Source organism: Oncorhynchus gorbuscha, linkage group LG21, assembly GCF_021184085.1.
Source record: "Oncorhynchus gorbuscha isolate QuinsamMale2020 ecotype Even-year linkage group LG21, OgorEven_v1.0, whole genome shotgun sequence".
In the NCBI taxonomy this organism is placed as follows: Eukaryota; Metazoa; Chordata; class Actinopteri; order Salmoniformes; family Salmonidae; genus Oncorhynchus; species Oncorhynchus gorbuscha.
The window spans coordinates 30,872,959-30,895,339 of NC_060193.1; the positions used below are offsets into that span (position 1 = coordinate 30,872,959).

At 44.9% G+C, this 22,381-nt stretch overlaps 1 protein-coding gene across 6 annotated transcripts in view; it reads right to left on the minus strand.

Annotated features, from left to right (window-relative positions):
- The window catches only part of LOC124008907 (VPS10 domain-containing receptor SorCS2-like), a 342,821-nt gene that overhangs the window by 225,258 nt on the left and 95,182 nt on the right, over positions 1-22,381 (minus strand). For all 6 annotated transcript variants that reach the window (XM_046320500.1, XM_046320502.1, XM_046320503.1 and 3 more), the window contains exon 2: positions 18,792-18,859. In XM_046320500.1, the coding sequence (XP_046176456.1) occupies positions 18,792-18,859 (68 nt within the window). The remainder of the gene's footprint in view (positions 1-18,791; positions 18,860-22,381) is intronic.

Here is a 22,381-nt window from a genome sequence, read left to right on the forward strand (position 1 = left end):
TCTCTCTCTCTCTTTCTCTTTCTCTCTTCAATCACCCTCCCTCTCCACCTCTCTCTCTCTCTCTTTCTCTTTCTCTCTTCAATCACCCTCCCTCTCCACCTCACTCTCTTCCAATCTCCTTCTCTCCACCTCTCTTTCTCTCCCAATCTCCCTCCCTCTCTACCTCCCTCTCCACCTCTCTCTCTCCCAATCTCCTTCTCTCTCTCTCTCTCTCTCTCTCTCTCTCTCTCTCTCTCTCTCTCTCTCTCTGTGGTGACACCCTTGTCCTCATTAGCACCTCAGCCTGCTAAATCACTCAGTGCTAATATGCCGCCATCTTCATCACCACCTTCATCATCATCATCACCCTCAGCTTGCCATTAGGCTCCGAGGCCATCAGTCACTTATAGTCACCGTCCAACACTGCCAAGAGTGGGTGTTGTGTTAAACCTATCTTCCTCCTCTTCCTCTTCCTCCACCTCCATGTCTCCTGGTACTTAGTGGCTAGTTCATTTGGTACCAGCTACAGTAGTTACCAACTGCGTTTAATTATTTGAGGTATCTGAGAATTGCCCATTGTTGCCACATAGATGTGCAGCAAGTTCCTGGCATGATTTAAGCTACAGCATAACCCAAGTATCAGATGCACAACCAATTTAACATTTAAAATCCAATACTCGCTTCACCTGCAACAAGTCTGAAGCATCCACAAACCTCTTTATCTATTTATATCCCTCGCTCCCTTTCCTCCATCTCCTCTCCTTATTAGTGATTGCGTGTTCCGGATCTCTCTATATCTCAGAGAGCCGCTGTGGTGGGCCTTTCCTACTGCCTGCTACCCCAAACACACTCAATTATCCCCAGCATTGAGGATCCACAATGATTTATTAATTCCACATCAATTTCTTTGTTAGGCCGAGCAGTGTGGCCTCCCTCCATCCCTCTCTCTCTCCCTCCATCTGTCTCCCTCCATCCCTCTCTCTTTCTCTCTCCAGCCCTCTACATCCCTCTCGCTCACACTCTTCATTACTCTTTCTCTCTCCCTCTCCCTCTCCCTCTCCCTCTCTCCGTCCGTCCGTGTATCTCTCCCTCTCTCTCTCCGTCTCTTTCTCTCCCAGTCTCTCCCGCTCCCTCTCTCCGTCCGTCCGCCTGTGTCTGTCTCTCCCTCTTCCTCTCTCCGTCTCTTTCTCTCGCACTCTCTCCCTCTACCTCTCCCTGGGCCATGAAATATGCATGGAGGACTTGAGTGTAATGGGGAAGACGATGCCGCTCGCCTCGATTAACTATTTACAGCCAAGAGACCTCTCTGGCCTGAGAGGGGAAAGGAAGATAATAGAGAAAGGAAGAGGGGAGGAAGAGAGAGATAGAGAACGAGTAAGCGGAATAACACGAGGGCAGAGTTGTGGCAGAGGTCAGCCTGGCAGCGGTGGGAGATGGAAGGAACAAGGGGAGGACGGAGGGGTGACAGAGAGAGAGAAAGAGAGAGGGAAGGAAGGATAAAGTGCTTGAACTATCAAAGAAAAAGCATCTATGTGATTATGAAAACTCGATCTGAGCCATTGAGATGGCTAACAGTCAACACATTTCAAATGTGGGATGGATACAGGTGTCTGCCTCTCGAACGTTACTTTGAAGGTTCAAGATCAGACAGAGAGAAAAATGGGTCGTGACTCGAGAGCAAAGACCTTACTATCATATTGATTATGACAGACACAGGGGAATGGAATGCAGAGGAAGAAAGGAGAGAAACAAAGAGAGAGGGAGACAGTGATAGAGAGAGGAAGAGAGTATGAGAGGAGGAGATGCGATTGTGACAAGTTTGAAGTGTACCCCCTACTGCTGTGTGCCTGATGGAGGCCTCGGGCATCTCTCTCTTTCTTGCTCTTTCCCTCTCTCTATGTGTCAAGTCCCATGCTTGCACTTTGTGGACCTTTGTGTGTGCATGTTTGCATGTGTCTATGCGTGTGTGTGTGTGTGTGTGTGTGTGTGTGTGTGTGTGTGTGTGTGTGTGTGTGTGTGTGTGTGTGTGTGTGTGTGTGTGTGTGTGTGTGTGTGTGTGTGTGTGTGTGTGTGTGTGTGTGTGTGTGTGTGTGTGTGTGTGTGTGTGTGTGTGTGTGTGAAAGGTGTCAGTGTGTAGGTGTGATGAGGGTCCGTCAAAGGATCTTCTCCTACATTATGAAGCCCCCTGGAGGGAGAAGATGGGGTTTGGGGGGTAAGGGGTTGATGAAGGGGGGGTGAGGGGGGTTCTCTCTCTCTCTAGCAGCCTGTCGTCAGTTCAAAAGAAGTGTGAAGAACACATGAATTATACATCCCAGCTGGTCTTTCACACCAACAGGACATGTGTGAGGCGTGTGTGTGTGACTATGCAGTCACGTACGTGGATATGCAGCTCCACACTCTATGCAGCTCCACACTGTTCTGAGATCCTCAAAGTTGTTTGAAGAACCTTACCGGTTCTTGGCACTGAACAATGCCCCCAAAAGGTACTTCCAAGGCCCCCATAGGAGGTGGGGTTGATCGAGGAACCTCCTTATTTCTCAAGGGGGTTCTTGCAGGAACCTATAACTGCCCAACTGAAAAATGAGAAAACTGAGAAAACAGCAGGGAAGGATTCTCCCTCGTATGATCACAGTTGATATTACATGGTGATACCATGAGCAAGTGGCTGTGTTGTTTGACACTTTTGCGCTTGTCAATTTCCAGTTCAACTTCCAGTTCAATGGAAGTTAATCAACACAGAGGTAAGAATATGTTGAAGGCTATGGCTGCATTGGCCTGAACTGCCCACTTATTTGTGTGTCTGTGGTGTGTACAATTGGCATTGGTTTGTCACATAATGTTACGCAGGTCACATGTAGGCTCGCTGATCTTTAGGATTGGTTTCTCTAAAACCGTATCGGACCTCTCTGACCTCTCCTCTCTGACCTCTTCAATGAAGATCCCAGAGGTCTCTACATTATGGACAAGGTGTGTGTGTGAAAACCGTTGTCAAAAGTGAACCGTTTTTTTTCTCCCCTATTCACGTTTACCACAAAAACCAAGGTATGAACACGGCCATGTGCACGTTTTGTTAATCATCTGTGTAATGATGATTTTTGCACTCACAGACTTCACCCTCCCTACACTGCTGATGAATCTACTGTAACTGGATATCTGTTAGACCATCATGCACTGCAGTATCCTTCTGGCTATAGATACGAAGGATATCACCACACACATCAACACGCCAGAGGACATACTGATTGAACTTGGAGCTCTGCTGAGAGTTGACCTCATATTTAGATGTTTGAATTCGGCTTCGCCACTAAAATCATAATAAACACTGACAGCAAAAATGGTGTGTTCTTGTCATTATTGTTATGCTGATTAATAATAATACTCATAATAATATAGAGGTTCCCCCACAGTTTAAATTTGAAGAACCCCTAGACGATCTTTCAGGAAGCGTTTCTTTTTAGAGTGTCCCGCCTGCTTTAAACAAAGTGTGTCTGTTCATGCGTGTGTGTGACACAGGTTTGTGAATACGTACGTATGAATACAAATGTACGGCACAGAAAGACTCTTTGAATGTGAGTCAATGTGTGTGTGTGTGTGTCACAGAGAAAAAGGGAAACAGAGGGAGAGACAGAGAGAGCAAGCGAGAGAGACAAGGGGAGAGGCAAGAAGAGAGACAAGGCGAGAGAGAGAGAGAGAGAGAGAGAGAGAGAGAGAGAGAGAGAGAGAGAGAGAGAGAGAGAGAGAGAGAGAGAGAGAGAGAGAGAGAGAGAGAGAGAGAGAGAGAGAGAGAGAGAGAGAGAGAGAGAGAGAGAGAGAGAATATCTGTGGTTCCTAATCCTTGCCTGTCTCAGCTCTTGAGTGCCGGGCTTACGTCCCAGAGATTATTGCATGTGGCTCACCTCAAAGTCTTCAGATTGACAAAGCCAACACACACTCAGGTTTAACATCCCCTCTTACTAATGCAGCAACAAATCTCCCATCCCCAAACACATGATCCACACCCCAGCTCCTTACTCACGCCAACCAGTCACAGCCGTTCGAGTACTGTTTTGTATAATGTTATTCCTTTAAAGTAAATGTTGAGTGGAAATCACACTTTTAAAAGTTCATAATGTTGTTGACTCGTCCTACACAAAAAAGGGGAGGTTCTACCTGGAAACAAAATGGTTCTCGCTGGAACCAAAAAGGATTCTCCAAAGGGTTCTCCTGTGAGGGCAGCCCCCCAAAAAATATAGGTTCTAGATAGCAGCTTTTTTTCAAAGAGTGTATACTCCTATTTGTGGCCAAAGCATGAATTGGAGAAAAAACACTTTAAAAAAACCCACCTTAAACTTGTATCTCCAACAGACCGTTTCAACAATGCTTTCTATTTCCTCATAGAACTTGATGTCATGTTGGCTCTTTGTCTGAGCTGGCCAATCAGTGGTCTAATCGCGTTCATATTTTCTATGACCGGTATACGCCCACACCATTCTGTTGTTGGGATACGCCTACGCCATTCTGTTGTTGGGATACGCCCACGCCATTCTGTTGTTGGGATACGCCCACACCATTCTGTTGTTGGGGTACGCCCACACCATTCTGTAGTTGGGATACGCCCACACCATTCTGTTGTTGGGGTACGCCCACGCCATTCTGTTGTTGGGATACGCCCACGCCATTCTGTTGTTGGGATACGCCCACACCATGCTGTTGTTGGGGTACGCCCACGCCATTCTGTTGTTGGGATACGCCCACACCATTCTGTTGTTGGGATACGCCCACGCCATTCTGTTGTTGGGATACGCCCACGCCATTCTGTTGTTGGGATACGCCCACACCATTCTGTTGTTGCGATACGCCCACGCCATTCTGTTGTTGGGATACGCCCACACCATTCTGTTGTTGGGGTACGCCCACGCCATTCTGTTGTTGGGGTACGCCCACGCCATTCTGTTGTTGGGGTATGCCCACACCATTCTGTTGTTGGGGTATGCCCACACCATTCTGTTGTTGGGGTACGCCCACGCCATTCTGTTGTTGGGGTACGCCCACACCATTCCAACACAGAAAAGCTGGTTTTTAACATAATTTCAACATATCGTAATCCATTATAGGTCATATTTCATAGAAATCTTGAAACACTGGACAGTTACTTTGACCTTTATTTAAACAGGTTATTCCTCCATGAGAAAAGCAAAATGCCCAGACTACAATGGGACAATGGTGCTGTGTCCATTTGGATGACCAACATTCAATGTGACTTCCTTTATGTACATACAGTAAGGCTAAGGGGTTTATCATCTGTTGTGGGGGTACAGCATTGTACAGAACAGTAGAGTGACTCAGGCTATTGCTATTTCCTGTTTCTCTAACTGAAGAGTCTGGGCAAACGAAGACAAATGTTGACATGCCTCGACCATATGATGATTGATAGCAATGATAGCGCTTAGACTCTGACATGCTAATTCATCATTGGAGATAATAGGGACAGTGAGAGACCACAGCTGAAGTCTGGATCTCTGGATATGGGGGCCCCTGCAGCTGTTATATACATGGAGGGAATCCCAAATGGCTCCCTATTCCCTAGAAGTGCATTACTTAAATAGGGAATATAGGGAGCAATTCTGGACGCATCCCATTTCTAGAACAGCTGCAAGAGAGTGTAGTGAGGTCTCTTGCTAAGGACTTCCGAGGAGTAGGAACTTGTGCCAGAAACTAAAAGCACACCAGAAGTTCTGGGGGTAAACTGAGGGGAAGGAATGTGAGATAATGCACTCAAAAAGGGGAGCAAAAGTGCTCTGAGGTTCACGGTAAGGTGAACGCTCCCTCAACGGCACATGCACACACACACACATACACATACACATACACATACACATACACATACACACACACACACACACAGACACATACATACACACACACACATACATACATACATATATACACATGCACATGCACAAGCACATACCATACACGTACAAAACCTGTACACACACACACACACACAGACACACATACACACATACACACACACATACACACACACGCAAGCAAGCAAGCTAGCTAGCTTGTCCATACACACAAACCTGTGCACATACACGCACACACATACACACACAGTGAGGGCGTGTGGTGTGTTAACGTTCTGCGTTCCCCCTCTCTTCCGTGTGGTCTGGGCCCGTGACCGTGCACAACCACTTGAGTTCAAACAGAATACAGAGGAACAACAACAGCCTCATCATCGCCATGGCGATCACATCAATTATTGACCAGTGCCAGCCTGCTGCGTCTCCTTTTACCCTCCACTAGTGGCAGGGTCACATAGAAAAAGGGAGGAAGGGAGGAAGGAGAGAGAGAGAGAGAGAGAGAGAGAGAGAGAGAGAGAGAGAGAGAGAGAGAGAGAGAGAGAGAGAGAGAGAGAGAGAGAGAGAGAGAGAGAGAGAGAGAGAGAGAGAGAGAGAGAGAGAGAGAGAGAGAGAGAGAGAGAGAGAGAGAGAGAGAGAGAGAGAGAGAGAGAGAGAGAGAGAGAGAGAGAGAGAGAGAGAGAGAGAGAGAGAGAGCATACCCCCAGGGTCCCCTCAGGCACAACAGTACGGGGCCCACTACAGAAATGTGTCACGTTCCTCCCATGCACACTTCCTCTACTCTGCAATCCCTCTACTGCTCTCTCCATCCCTGTCTTCTCCCCTTTGTTTCTCTCTTTCTTTAATCTCAATCTCTTTTCTCTCTCTTTCTTCTGTCCCCGTCTCTGTCAGAATCAATAGAGCGAGGGAAGAGAGCGAGAGATTGCGAAATAAGTGTGTGTGGTAGGGGAATAGCAGGCCTGTTGTTCATGTTGCTATCTCAATATAGATGTGATTGACAGGGCTCCCGAGGGACGCAGCGGTCTAAGGCACTGCATCTCGGTGCAAGAGGTGTCACTACAAACCCCGGTTTGATTCCAGGCTGTATCAAACCGGCTGTGATTGGGAGTCCCGTAGGGTGGCGCACAATTGGCCCAGCGTCGTACGGGTTAGGGTTTGGCCGGGGTAGATCGTCATTGCAAATAAGAATTGACTTGCCTAGTTAAATAAAGGTTAAATAAATAAAAAATTGGTAAGCTAGGCCCGTATGGAGCAATTGTAAAATCTTCCTATACAATGTAAAGCACATTATTTAATTCAAACACAAACTGTGAAATACTTTTTGGAAATAAACATCCCAAGTTGGTTGACATTGCCTCAATATCATGGTACACGTTCAGTGTTTACCCCCTTCGGATGACAAAGAGAGCCGCACCTATGTTTTATCTGGTGATCCTGGGACAGCTATAACCGAGTCAAGGCCCAGGTTATTGGAGTGAGAGACATTAAACCCACATGGCTGACGTCAGAGCTCTGGCGAAAGCCGAACACTCCACAGACACATGTGCAAAAGAGACATTTTCACTAAATTCAATAAGCTACGGTGAAGCAGTACGCATTTTGTTTGTCCCTATTTTTTACCCCAAAACTTTTCTTATCTGAGCATAACCAGAAACAGACTGGTTTTACACAGAGTTGTTTCAGTAGGGAAATGTAGCTAAGGCACAGACACAGTTTTTGGGGCGCTTATAATTGACCAGCAGGACGTGCCGCACTTATAATGATCAATATTTCGTTTCTCGTCCGCTGTGCCTAAGCGAGACTCTCTGTAATAGATCAATCTCATTTGATGTTCTCTAAGAACTAACCAAATTAAGGCAATGAAACTGAGAGCAACCGCAGACTCCATCTCTCCAGAGCCCAGTTCACATAGCATTGTCCCACACCACAAACCCATTATCTGTTCTGGTTTGATCCTAATTGAAAAAACATGGGATCACTTCTCCCTTCCAGAATCCAGGAATGACTGAGACAGGAAATGTTTCTACAGATACTTTATCTTTCAGCTGAGTCACAGGAAAGTAAAAGGGACAGTCTGTGGCCAACATGCTTGGGTTCCTCACGGAAATGTTCAACCTTAACCAGAACCCCTCCAATTTAGGAGAACTGACAAGAAATACAGTAAGGGAGGGGAAACAGACAGACGCCAACCAGATCTATCTCCTTTCACCTTGTAGTGGTTGATGTCGCCCAGACCAACAAAGAAAATCACATTCAAGCAAGTCCACAGAACTCCAAAGGCAAGCCCATGACATGGGTTTAAACTCACTGACCCAGAAGCCTTGCAGTCTCTCTCTCTTGTCTTCTCAGCTAACTTTCCTCCAGAGCAACGCCGAGCAATCGCCTTGGGTCTTGATTTACACCACTTGACAGAGTGCGGTGCCGAGCCCATTCATCATCTGCATCTTCTTCCCTGTTTGATCCCAAGCTTTAAGGACAACAACGTCCAGACTCAAGGAAAATGGTTGCAAATGCCAGAGCCCACGTGTGCTTGCGAGCAGGATTTGTGACAGAGAGAGATTTCAATTTTGTGCAGATATGGGGTATACATTTAAAAATAAATTATAAATATAGTTGAATTATTAATTGTTCTATCTTGATGGAATGGTTCCCCAACCCTATATCCTAGACACCCAACTGAGCAACCCAAAAACTAAGGAGAAGTCCTTATCTGTTTTATGTGCCTACTGTAAGTAGCCTATACGCAGCCAAGACAGAAAGATAAACACGGTCAGAGACATACTAGAGCAGCACTGCCCCCTCAAGAGTCTGAGCCTGCCTGACAGGGTTGGTCCAACAAAGCCAAAGCTCCCAGATGGGTGAGCATAATATACAATAAATGTTTCAAAGCTGCTAATGAGAACCTTGACAAACTTGTACCTAGCTGGTGGGAATCCGGTGGGGTGACCCCACCCGGGTAGTGGCAGTGTTAGCAACGCAGCAACCCATGGGGTTGTGGTCACACACAGACAATCAGAGAGGGGGGAAATTATTGTGGCCCTGGTGTTACAAAATAATCAAAGGTCTGACTGCACAGAGATGCTTGGGAAGATTCTCACAACGGGGGACCAGCGTGTGTGTGTTTCAGGGGAAGTGGGTGTATCTAAGCACCATCAGTTAGGACTTGACATTGGTTAATCAAATCTCCCCATTCTTGCTAAATGTTGCATGCCTTCTCGAACAGCTACGACTGTATGTGCCTTTGCATGTCAAGTCCTTTCTCGAGTTGTGCTCGGGATGGAACAACTGTTGAACATCTGAACTTGTGGTTGTTTGTGGGGGAAGGGTGGTGGTGTGTGTGTGTGTGTGTGTGTGTGTGTGTGTGTGTGTGTGTGTGTGTGTGTGTGTGTGTGTGTGTGTGTGTGTGTGTGTGTGTGTGTGTGTGTGTGTGTGTGTGTGTGTGTGTGTGTGTGTGTGTGTGTGTGTGTGTGTGTGTGTGTGTGTGTGTGTGTGTGTGTTACAACTGTTGCTATGGGGTAATGATGTTAGGGACAACATAGGATGAATCACATGAATTGTTTGCCAAAATAATAATTGTTTGCCAAAAATCTCATTTTTGTAATGCCAAATCCTGGATATACGTAGGTAACAATCCATTTTCTGAACTGCCTACATTGTTACACATATTATTCGTTTGTTGTGGACATAAATCAAGATACGCAAAACTTTTTAACAAATATATTTTTTTATGAAAATAATTGTATACAATGCAATCGAGGTGAGGGTGTTGTAAATGCTTTAATGCATTCATCTACTTCTGTTCTGTGAGTGGCACTGTGTGCTCTTTACAAAAGATGGGTCCCTATCGCTCAAAGGCCCTAGAAGCCAGATGGACAGGGTTGGTCTGCCAGTCACAGGGACGACAACCCAACTGGGGATGAGGGGAAGTTTTAACGAGTGGAATAGTGGAGAACAATTAGAGGTTTACTCAGTAGCAGTGCAAATATCTACATACAATACTCCATAATGATAAAGCAAAAACAGGTTTTTAGAAATTTAGCAAATGTATAAAAAATAAATAAAAAATACATTTTTTGTTGTCATTATGGGGTATTGTGTGTAGATTGATGAGGGGATTTTTAAAATATTTTTTAATCAGGCTGTAATGTAACAAAATGTGGACAAAGTCAAGAGGTCTGAATACTTCCCGAATGCACTGTATATTATGATAAATAGAACTTAAACGTGTGTATATCTCATTATGGTAAATGGTGAAATAAGTATAGCCAGTTATAATTGCAATGACTTAGCAGATAATAAAAAAAGACAATCAGTATTTACCTGGCTAGAAGAGAAGGAATATAATATCTATTGTTTACAGGAAACTCATGCAAAAGAATTTAGATGGAGTTGTGTGGAAAAAATACTGATGGGGAGGGGGGTGAAATATACTTCTCCCATGGGCAAAGAAACTCAAAAGGGGTTTAATTCATTAACAATAATTTTTATCCGAATGTGCAAATTGTCCAAACAGATCTGCAAGATATATGGATTATTTTAAATGTTATTGGACCATAAACAGATCTGGATCATTAATCTATACAGTCCAAATAATGATGATCCACGTTTCTTTGAAAATATATATAATATAATTTATCTATTATTAAGATTCTAATACTGTCATGTTTGTCATTTATACAATACTGGTCTATTATTATGCTGGGAGTTCCTATTCCCCTAATCATCATTTAGTCTTCCCACACCTGTTAATAGACTATTTATTCCTTTGTGTTCCGTTCCTGTCCCGTCGGTTCCTTGTTTTGTATTCAATGCTGTGATTGTGTTTCGCCCTGTCCTGTCGTGTTTTTTGCCTTCATCAGATGCTGCGTGTGAGCAGGTGGACCATAAAGTCTGTGGCCGCTTCTCTTGTCATTCCCTCTACAGACTAGAGGATTTCTGTTATTCCCTGTTTGGACTTGAATAAACTCTGTTTCTGTTAAGTCGCTTTGGGTCCTCTAAACAAGGAATGGACCCAGCGACTTCAGAATCAGCCATGCTCGGCAGACACGAGCATTGTCTGCTGCTCGCCATGCCGTGAGAACCTGGCCGCTCATATCTGGACAGTTCCAGAGACGTCTCGTGCCACCTGTTACTTCCTGGCCTGCCGAGTCTCCAGAACCTAGGGTTAATAACCCACCTTGCTACTCCGGGCAGCCCACTGAGTGCCGCTCCTTTCTCACGCAGTGTGAGATTGTGTTCTCTCTCCAACCCAACACATACTCTAGAGAGAGAGCTCGGGTTGCTTACGTCATTTCACTCCTTACTGGCCGGGCTCGAGAATGGGGCACAGCTATCTGGGAGGCAAGGGCTGATTGCTCTAACAAGTTCCAGAACTTTAAAGAGGAGATGATTCGGGTTTTTGACCGTTCAGTTTTTGGTAGGGAGGCTTCTAGGGCCCTGGCTTCCTTATGCCAAGGTGAACTCCATAACGGATTATTCTATGATCGCACTCTTGCTGCCTCTAGTGAGTGGAAGAGCCGGCGCTGCTCGCTCGTTTTCTGGAGGGACTCCACGCAGTGGTTAAGGATGAGATTCTCTCCCGGGAGGTTCCTTCAGATGTGGACTCTTTGATTGCTCTCGCCATCCGCATAGAACGCGGGTAGATCTTCGTCACCGGGCTCGTGGAAGAGAGCTCGCATCAACGGTGTTTCCTGCTCCGCATCGCAACCATCTCCCTCCTCTGGCTTTGAGAAGCCCATGCAGCTGGGAGGGATTGCATTGATTAGGGAACAGGAATGTGGAGTTGCTGGACATTTTGTTAATTCAAAATAAGAGGCCAGAGCCCATCAGTAAGCGGAGGGCTATACTACTCTGGTCTCTTCATCTAGATCTTATGTCGGTCCAACGCTGGAAATGCAGTGCCTTGATTGACTCTGGGGCTGAGGGTTGTTTCATGGACGAAGCATGGGTTGGAAACATAACATTCCTTTCAGATAGACAAACGCCCATGTTTGCCTTAGATGGTAGTCATCTTCCCAGTATCAGATTTGAGACACTACCTTTAACCCTCACAGTATCTGGTAACCACAGTGAGACTATTTCTTTTTTGATTTTCCGTTCACCGTTTACACCTGTTGTTTTGGGTCATCCCTGGCTAGTATGTCATAATCCTTCTATTAATTGGTCTAGTAATTCTATCCTATCCTGGAACGTTTCTTGTCATGTGAAGTGTTTAATGTCTGCCATCCCTCCCGTTTCTTCTGTCCCTACTTCCCAGGAGGAACCTGGCGATTTGACAGGAGTGCCGGAGGAATATCATGATCTGCGCACGGTCTTCAGTCGGTCCCGAGCCAACTCCCTTCCTCCTCATCGTATGATTGTAGTATTGATCTCCTTCCGGGGACCACTCCTCCTCGAGGTAGACTATACTCTCTGTCGGCTCCCGAACGTAAGGCTCTCGAGGATTATTTGTCTGTGTCTCTTGACGCGGTACCATAGTGCCTTCTTCTTCTCCGGCCGGGGCGGGGTTCTTTTTGTTAAGAAGAAGGACGGTACTCTGCGCCCCTGCGTGGATTATCGAGGGCTGAATGACATAACGGTTAAGAATCGTTATCCGCTTCCCCTTATGTCATCAGCCTTCGAGATTCTGCAGGGAGCCAGGTGCTTTACTAAGTTGGACCTTCGTAACGCTTACCATCTCGTGCGCATCAGAGAGGGGGACAGTACGGCGTTTAACACTCCGTTAGGCATTTTGAGTACCGGGTTCTGCCGTCGGTCTCGCCAATGCGCCAGCTGTTTTTCAGGCATTAGTTAATGATGTTCTGAGAGACATGCTGAACATTTTTGTTTTTGTCTATCTTGACGATATCCTGATTTTTTCTCCGTCACTCGAGATTCATGTTCAGCACGTTCACGTGTTCTACAGCGCCTTTTAGAGAATTGTCTCTCGTAAAGGCTGAGAAGTGCTCTTTTCATGTCTCCTCCGTCGGTTCCGTTATTTCCGCTGAAGGCATTCAGATGGATTCCGCTAAGGTCCAAGCTGTCAGTGATTGGCCCGTTCCAAGGTCACGTGTCGAGTTGCAGCGCTTTTTAGGTTTCGCTAATTTCTATCGGCGTTTCATTCGTAATTTCGGTCAAGTTGCTGCCCCTCTCACAGCTCTTACTTCTGTCAAGACGTGTTTTAAGTTCCGGTTCCGCCCAGGGAGCTTTTGATCTTCTAAAAGAACGTTTTACGTCCGCTCCTATCCTCGTTACTCCTGACGTCACTAGAATCATTGTCATTTTCAGAGGTAGGCGTGGGAGCCAGGCTTCCAGTCTATAAGGTTCATCATCGCCTTCGCCATCTTATGATGTGGGTAAAACTGCTCGCCATCCGCTTAGCCCTAGGCGAATGGCGACAGTGGGAGGGGGGACCGTTCCTTTGTCGTTTGGACAGACCATAAGAACCTTGAGTACATCCGTTCTGCCAAACGACTTAATGCACGTCAAGCTCGTTGGGCGTTGTTTTTCGCTCGTTTCGAGTTTGTGATTTCTTACCGTCCGGGTAGCAAGAACACCAAGCCTGATGCCTTATCCCGTCTGTTTAGTTCTTCTGTGGCTTCTACTGATCTCGAGGGGATTCTTCCTTATGGGCGTGTTGTCGGGTTGACAGTCTGGGGAATTGAAAGACAGGTTAAGCAAGCACTCACGCACACTGCGTCGCCGCGCGCTTGTCCTAGTAACCTCCTTTTCGTTCCTGTTTCCACTCGTCTGGCTGTTCTTCAGTGGGCTCACTCTGCCAAGTTAGCTGGTCATCCCGGTGTTCGAGGCACTCTTGCGTCTATTCGCCAGCGCTTTTGGTGGCCGACTCAGGAGCGTGACACGCGCCGTTTCGTGGCTGCGTGTTCAGACTGCGCGCAGAAGAAGTCTGGTAATTTTTTTTCTGCTTCTGCTCCTGGTCTTGCTGGGTCTCAGTCTGTTCCCTGCCATCGCATCTCTCCTGTTCTTGTTCCTGCCCTTGCTGTGTCTCAGTCTGTCCCTAGTTCTCATTTTTTTTTAGAGTAGTACCCTAGTTTCCCTTTTTATCGTTTTTCGTTACGGTCCTGAGGAGAGGAGTTGGGTTCTTTCTCGGGACGTGCTGGACCGTTCACTCATCGATGATTTCCTCCGTTGCCGCCAGGATTCCTCCTCGAGTGCGCCAGGAGGCGCTCGGTGAGTTACTGTCATGTTTGTCATTTATTATCTTGTCTTGTCCCTGTGCTCCCCATTCTATTCGTTTCCCTCTGCTGGTCTTATTAGGTTCTTTCCCTCTTTCTATCCTTCTCTCTCCCCCTCCCTCTCTCACTCTCTCGCTCTCTCTTCTCTCTATCGTTCCGTTCCTGTTCCCAGCTGTTCCTATTCCCCTAATCATCATTTAGTCTTCCCACACCTGTTCCCGATCCTTTCCCCTGATTAGAGTCCCTATTTATTCCTTTGTGTTCCGTTCCTGTCCCGTCGGTTCCTTGTTTTGTATTCACCATGCTGTGATTGTGTTTCGCCCTGTCCTGTCGTGTTTTTTGCCTTCATCAGATGCTGCGTGTGAGCAGGTGTCTCTGTCTACTACGGCCTGCGCCTACCCGAAGCGACCTGCAGTCTGTGGCCGCTTCTCTTGTCATTCCCATTCCTTGTCTATTGAATCCATTTTAGAATAAGGCTGTAAACATCACTGCATTTGGAAATAGTGACGGGGAATGAATACTTTCAGAAATCACTGTAGATATTTTCTTAAATATATATAAATTGGGGATTGGAAATGATGCAGACAGTTACATTGATGGAAGCCACAATCTATCTGTAATATTAAAGCTGATCTACTGATGTGACTGCACAGCCTTTATGGAGCTGACTTGAAACCAATGCCCCCCCCCCTCCCACACATGTATTTATTAGAATTTTTATTTAACCTTTATTCAACTAGGCAAGTCGGTTAAGAACAAATTCTTATTCACAATGACGGCCTACCCTTAACTCAGACGACGCTGGGCCAATTGTGTCGCCGCCCTATGGGACTCCCAATCACGGCCGGTTGTGATACGGCCTGGAGTCGAACCAAATCATCACAATGGCACAACAACACCATGGCGGCCATTTTAGCTCCTTACAAAAACATGCAAATTCTCTGCACGCTACGGACCATGAAAGAGAGAGGCTAACAAACATCCAGTGTATGTGCCAGATTGTTCACCTTTCTACATCTCCCCCCCCCCCCCCCACCAGGTGAAAATAAAATCATCATTCATGAGTAACAACATTAAAACATCAAAATGGAGCTGGGTGGAAATATGTACATTATTCATTTGGCTTCGAGAAAGAGAGACAGGCAGTCACACCTAATGAGCGGCCAGCACTTTGAAGTGGAGAGAACCGAGAGTGAGGCGAAGGGAATGAATTAAGTACTGCCGTGAGACACATTCAATGTTTGTGAATGATTTCTAGACGGCTTTCTTTCTCTACCCAGTGTCCTTATAACCAGGACCCTGACATTTGATGGCTTATGATCTAGAATACCTAATTGTATGTGGAGGAGTGACTGGTTCTGAGCTAGTTTTGAAACATTGAGGAAAGTGGCAATGCCGTTGCCGACTGGGCAGTTCTATTCGAGGCTGCTCTGTTCTGCCTGTCAGGCCCAGTCATGACCAGGGTTGGGCAGGTTACTTTCTAAATGTAATCCGTTACAGTCTGACATTTTAATCAGTAACATCAGTTTTGGATTACAAAACTCAATATTGTAATCTGATTGATTTCATTTATTATTTGATTACTTTCCCCTTAATAGGCATTAGAAGAAGCCAAAAATGAATATTACCAATTGAAAGACATCTATTACAAGGATTCATCTATGTTAGATTTTACATAAATCTATGTTGCATTTTACTTTATGGGTTGGTTATGTAGGCTTCTAACCCATTGCTATCTACTACAGATAATAGGAGGATTAGGCTATAGCTTTACATTAATTTTTAAATGTTTTATTTTTTTATTTCACCTTTATTTAACCAGGTAGGCTAGTTGAGAACAAGTTCTCATTTGCAACTGCGACCTGGCCAAGATAAAGCATAGCAGTGTGAACAGACAACACAGAGTTACACATGGAGTAAACAATTAACAAGTCAATAACACAGTAGAAAAAAAATGGGCAGTCTATATACAATGTGTGCAAAAGGCATGAGGAGGTAGGCGAATAATACAATTTTGCAGATTAACACTGGAGTGATAAATGATCAGATGGTCATGTACAGGTAGAGATATTGGTGTGCAAAAGAGCAGAAAAGTAAATAAATAAAAAACAGTATAAAAACAGTATGGGAATGAGGTAGGTGAAAATGGGTGGGCTATTTACCAATAGACTATGTACAGCTGCAGCGATCGGGTAGCTGATGTTTGAAGTTTGGTGAGGGAGATAAAAGTCTCCAACTTCAGTGATTTTTGCAGTTCATTCCAGTCACAGGCAGCAGAGTACTGGAACGAAAAGCGGCCAAATGAGGTGTTGGCTTTAGGGATGATCAGTGAGATACACCTGCTGGAGCGCGTGCTACGGATGGGTGTTGCCATCGTGACCAGTGAACTGAGATAAGGCGGAGATTTACCTAGCATGGACTTGTAGATGACCTGGAGCCAGTGGGTCTGGCGACGAATATGTAGTGAGGGCCAGCCGACTAGAGCATACAAGTCGCAGTGGTGGGTGGTATAAGGTGCTTTAGTGACAAAACGGATGGCACTGTGATAGACTGCATCCAGTTTGCTGAGTAGAGTGTTGGAAGCCATTTTGTAGATGACATCGCCGAAGTCGAGGATCGGTAGAATAGTCCGTTTTACTAGGGTAAGCTTGGCGGCGTGAGTGAAGGAGGCTTTGTTGCGGAATAGAAAGCCGACTCTTGATTTGATTTTCGATTGGAGATGTTTGATGTGAGTCTGGAAGGAGAGTTTGCAGTCTAGCCAGACACCTAGGTACTTATAGATGTCCACATATTCAAGGTCGGAACCATCCAGGATGGTGATGCTAGTCGGGCATGCGGGTGCAGGCAGCGAACGGTTGAAAAGCATGCATTTGGTTTTACTCACGTTTAAGAGCAGTTGGAGGCCACGGAAGGAGTGCTGTATGGCATTGAAGCTCGTTTGGAGGTTAGATAGCACAGTGTCCAATGACGGGCCGAAAGTATATAGAATGGTGTCGTCTGCGTAGAGGTGGATCAGGGAATCGCCCGCAGCAAGAGCAACATCATTGATATATACAGAGAAAAGAGTCGGCCCGAGAATTGAACCCTGTGGCACCCCCATAGAAACTGCCAGAGGACCGGACAGCATGCCCTCCGATTTGACACACTGAACTCTGTCTGCAAAGTAATTGGTGAACCAGGCAAGGCAGTCATCCGAAAAACCGAGGCTATTGAGTCTGCCGATAAGAATATGGTGATTGACAGAGTCGAAAGCCTTGGCGAGGTCGATGAAGACCTCGCCAAGTCTGTCATATTTCCAATCATTCCAAATAATTTACCCCCTGATCTTCAAGAATAGGACATAAATATGGAAATATAGAATAGCCAAATTGTTTTACATGAGCAGCATAACCCAAAAACAAAGGATTTATTAGCCTACTCTGTTGTTTATTCTTTTGTAGTCGTGGAGGACTGATTGGGCTCATTGCTTCAGGTTGTAAAATAAATGCTGCTCTCATGGAATGGCATGCTTTGTGCACTACCAAAAATAGCTATTTGCATGTGACAAATGTATGCCCTTGTTATAGGCCTTTTGTTTATGTTTTTTGTTGGTGACACTTTGATACCGATAATTGGCAGCTCTTTAAGTCTTTCAAAAGTGTGCAAGTGTCACGATCATCATCAAGGAAATGACCGGAACAAAGGTGCAGGAGTGGAAAGCGTACATTCTTTTATTTTATATGTCGCCAACAAAACAATAAACAACAAAACGAACGTGAAGCCGTGAAACTCTGTAAGGCTTTTCATGCCACTAACAAAGACAACAACCCACTTTGAGAAAAGGAAAAAAGGCTGCCTAAGTATAATATAATAAGTGATGTCCGTATCGCTATAGACTACATCACTGCTGTCGTCCTCATCTCAAAGCCTTTATTCAAGTTGTATAATCTTTGGATGCCAACAGCAGTCGCACCATTGGAAGACATAGTTTGCACTGTAGCCTACAAATGCCTATTCCTGCTCTTTTCCCGAGATCCCATCTACTGTGTCTTCATAGTGGTCTCTGACTTGTGGTCAGACTCACTAAGGCAGAACAAACTTAAAGGTAAACTCCACCCAAAGACTATCTTTTGGTATTTGTTTCATTAGTCCATTGTTGATATCGTCCCAAAATGTTTTGCACGTCAGCAATCAAGATATGCAACTTTCAAAATATAGAAATCTGGCCCGTGTGACGCATTTTTGAAAGTTACAACTTGATTGCTGATAAATATTTTGGGAATATATCAACAACGGACTAATGAAACAAATATATTTTTTAAAGTGGGTTTTGGGTGGACTTGAGCCTTTTTTTTCAATGCTGATTTGAAAGTAATTGAGAAAGGTGTCAATTTTTGGGGGCGGAAACATCCTTTCTGAATTTCAAAAGTGATCCGAGAAGTAAATCATCTCGATTTTCAAAAGTATCTGCAATCTGATGACAATATTGTTGCTGGTAAAGTAATGGATTAAAGTTACAGTATTTTTTTGTAATCCGTTACATGTAATGGATTACATGCAATACACTGGCCTGTCCTGTGCCACGATGACATACTATCTGTCCAAAAAGATGCCCGCTCTCACGCCCGCTGAGGTTTCATCTTTCTTCCACTCTGTTCTGTCTGTACTCAGTGCCACGGTGTCTTCTGAGAAGCACAGCAATGAGATAAATCAACCCACGGCCCTTTAACCTAACCGCATGCAACTGTATTGATATGTGGACAGGGCTAAACGCACACGTAAACAAACAGACAACACAGCCTTTTGATCCTACCTCCAGAGGGAGCTCTCCAGAACCTTGCTGGAGTCACCGTGGTAGTACTTGGTCAGGATGAGGATGACCTGAGGAAGAGGAGAGATGAAGGGTGAGTCACAACTGTACAACAGAGTTGGAACCGGTTTCACAGATGGCACGGTAAGTGTCGCAAAAGTAACAGTATTTGGTTTGATTCAAATGGATTAAAAAGGTGTTTTTCAATTTCAAAATTATTTTCCTTGTCTTTGGGGAATTTTGCTTCCTGGCCCTTCTACTGATTATGCTAAGATTTGAGACTATTACCCTATAGAAATAGCTGTCTTGTTTGCCTCTTTAATTTTAGAAGGAAATGTTTACAGAGTGCTACCCTCCCACTACCCCACGCAAGCCAAATTATGTGTTTTGTTTAATGCTGAGTATAATTTCAGTGAACCCCTTTTATTATTATATTCAAGTACAAGTGCTGAACAACAGGTTTTGGGGGAGGAAAAGCCACCTTTAATATACAACTCAACAGAAACCTCTAAAATCTATTATTCATAGAACCAGGGCATCTTGGTCAAATGTTAAAAAACAACAACTGTGAGTTTGTGTGTATGTGTGTGCGTGTCCCACTACTTCATTCATCTTTCATATTTTCGGAGGACTCTCCGTTTTGACAGCAGTGTGTGGCCTGATGGGAGTGCGTTGAAATGGCGAGAGGTCGGTGCAGGAGGGTCAGGGAGTGCAGTTAGTCCTGGGGGTTTGATTGGAAGGTTGGCGCAGTGAGGTGTTAGGAGCCAGGGAAGAGACTGGGGCTTGGAGAAGCTGATTGGCCAAGGGCCCTGGCCATAAGCAGAGGCAGTAGTCCGTTTAGCTTTTATAACATGTTTGACCCTAATAGAGTTATAACAAACCCTGAGGTCAACAGAAACCCTAGAATACAGCAATACCACACAACTGGCAAAGACTACCGGGTGAAAACAAGTGTGGGTGGTCTCTGAAAAAGAAGTGGGCAAGGGGCCACAAATTACTTTAGGTTGTGAACCTCTAATAGATTCCTTTGTCAGATAAAATGAAAGTGATATTGTTCTCTTAACCTCTTTTGATAAGACACTTGGCCGCAGGCCAAACTATTTTCCACAAATATGTTTTAATCCAGTGAGAACATTTGGCCTAGCCCCTCACAAACCTTTAGCAGGGCCCCAGGCACAAGCGTTGCCCCCTCATGCCAGGGAAGAGCAGTGCTCAAAGGGCATTTTAGTCCAAGAGGACAACGGTCCTCTTGACGGAGGCTGAACCCTCTGGAGGCTGAGCTAGTCTTTAAAGCCCACAGTGGGACTCGGGAGAGGGTTACATTATTCTGCACAACGCAGAATTGGTCATTCAGAGCTCCACATCTGTGGAACACTGAGTGTACTTTGAGAGTAGCTCCAAGCCCCTGTCCACAAAACCGAGCCAATTTCTATCAAAAGTACTATTTTGAGTCTCAAGACACATTTTCTCAAAGTGACTCAAGCTCAAAGTTTGATCCCTGGTGTAGCTTGGGCTTCTGAAGATGCTTTGAGACCAGTGGAACAGAACCGATGACAATCGCCCGAGCAGTCAACTGCCAAACTCGATAACACCCGCCATACTATAACTATTATACTAAATATATCCACGTCACCAAATAATTGATTAAAACACACTGTTTTGCAATATAGGTCTACAGTAGCCTCAGCAGCACGCCTATAGGGAGGTCAGAGGCCTGGCCGTGTGGTGCCAGGACAACAGCCTCTCCCTCAACGTGATCAAGACAAAGGAGATGATTGTGGACTACAGGAAAAAGAGGACCGAGCACGCCCCCATTCTCATCGACGGGCTGTAGTGGAGCAGGTTGAGAGCTTCAAGTTCCTTGGTATCCACATCACCAACAAACTAACATGGTCCAAGCACACCAAGAAAGTCATGAAGAGGGCACTACAAAACCTATTCCCCCTCAGGAGACTGAAAATATTTTGCATGGGTCCTCAGCTCCACCATAGAGAGCATCCTGACTGGTTGCATCACTGACCGCCATCCAGGACCTCTATACCAGGCGGTGTATAGAGCAAGGCCCTAAAAATTGTCAAAGACTCCAGCCATCCTAGTCATAGACTATTCTCTCTGCTACCGCAAGGCAAGTGGTATCGGAGCGCCAAGTCTAGGTGCAAGAGGCTTCTAAACAGCTTCTACCCCCAAGCCATAAGACTCCTGAACATCTAATCAAATGGCTACCTTTATGCATTGCCCAACCTCTTTTATACTGCTGCTACTCCCTGTTATTATCTATGCATAGTCACTTTAACTCTACCGACATGCACATATTACCTCAATTACCTCGACTAAACTGGTGCCTCCGCACACTGACTCTATGCCGGTACCCCCTGTATTTAGCCGCAATATTGTTATTTTTCTTTAATTATTTGTTACTTTTATTTCTTATTCTTATTTTTTATGTATTTGCATTGTTGGTTTAGGGCTTGTAAAGTAAGCATTTCACTGTAAGGTGTATTTGTTGTATTTGGCGCATGTGACGAAAACAATTTGATTTGATTTTTGCTTACTTTCTGTTACTTTTGGATCACTTTCCCCTTAAGAGTCATCAGAAGAAGACACATGCGTTTGGTGTGTCATCATAGTGGTCTCTGACTTGTGGTCGAACTCGCTCAGGTGGAGCAAAACTTCAACTTCAACTTGCGCCTTTGTTCAATGTTGAGTTGAATGTCATTGAGAAAACAGAAAGGCGTCATAATATATGTTTTTCACCAACATCCGTAATCCTTTATTATTTGTTATTTTTATTTCTTATTCTTAAATATATATATTTTTTCTTTTTTTTTAACTGCATTGTTGGTTAGGGCTTGTAAAGTAAGCATTTCACTGTAAGGTACCTGTTGTACCTGTTGTATTCGGCGCATGTGACAAATACATTGTGATTTGATTTGATTACAGCCCTAGAAGATGCAGTGGCGGAAACAAGCTCCTACAGTTTTACACAGTTGATGCAAAATAATTTTCGAAGTTATATATTTTATTGTCACATACACCAGATAGGTGCAGTGACATTTGCTGTTTCGGGGTCAGCCATACTAGTACGACGCATCTGGAGAAAATTAGGGAGAAGTGCCTTGCTCAAGGGCATATCGACAGATTGTTCACCTATTTGGTTCAGGTATTCACACCAGCAACATTTCAGTTACTGGCCCAATGCTCTAACCACTAGGCTACCTGCTTCTCTAAAAGGAAAAAAGATGAGGACCATCCTCCTCAGTGAATTTCATGACAATTTTAATAGTGAAACATTCAGAAAGCTATCCCTTCTAGGTAAAACTCTACTTAATATATACACATTTCACCAAATAATTGATTAAAACACACTGTTTTGCAATGAAGGTCTACAGTAGCCTCAGTAGCACTCTGTAGGGTAGCACCTTGGTGTAGCTGAAGGACAGATGGGTGCATTGACTTCAAAACAAAACCTAGGAGGCTCATGGTTCTCACCCCCTTCCATAGACTTACACAGTAATTATGACAACTTCCGGAGGACGTCCTCCAATCAATCAGAGCTTTTACAGCATGAACTGACATGTTGTCCACCAAATCAA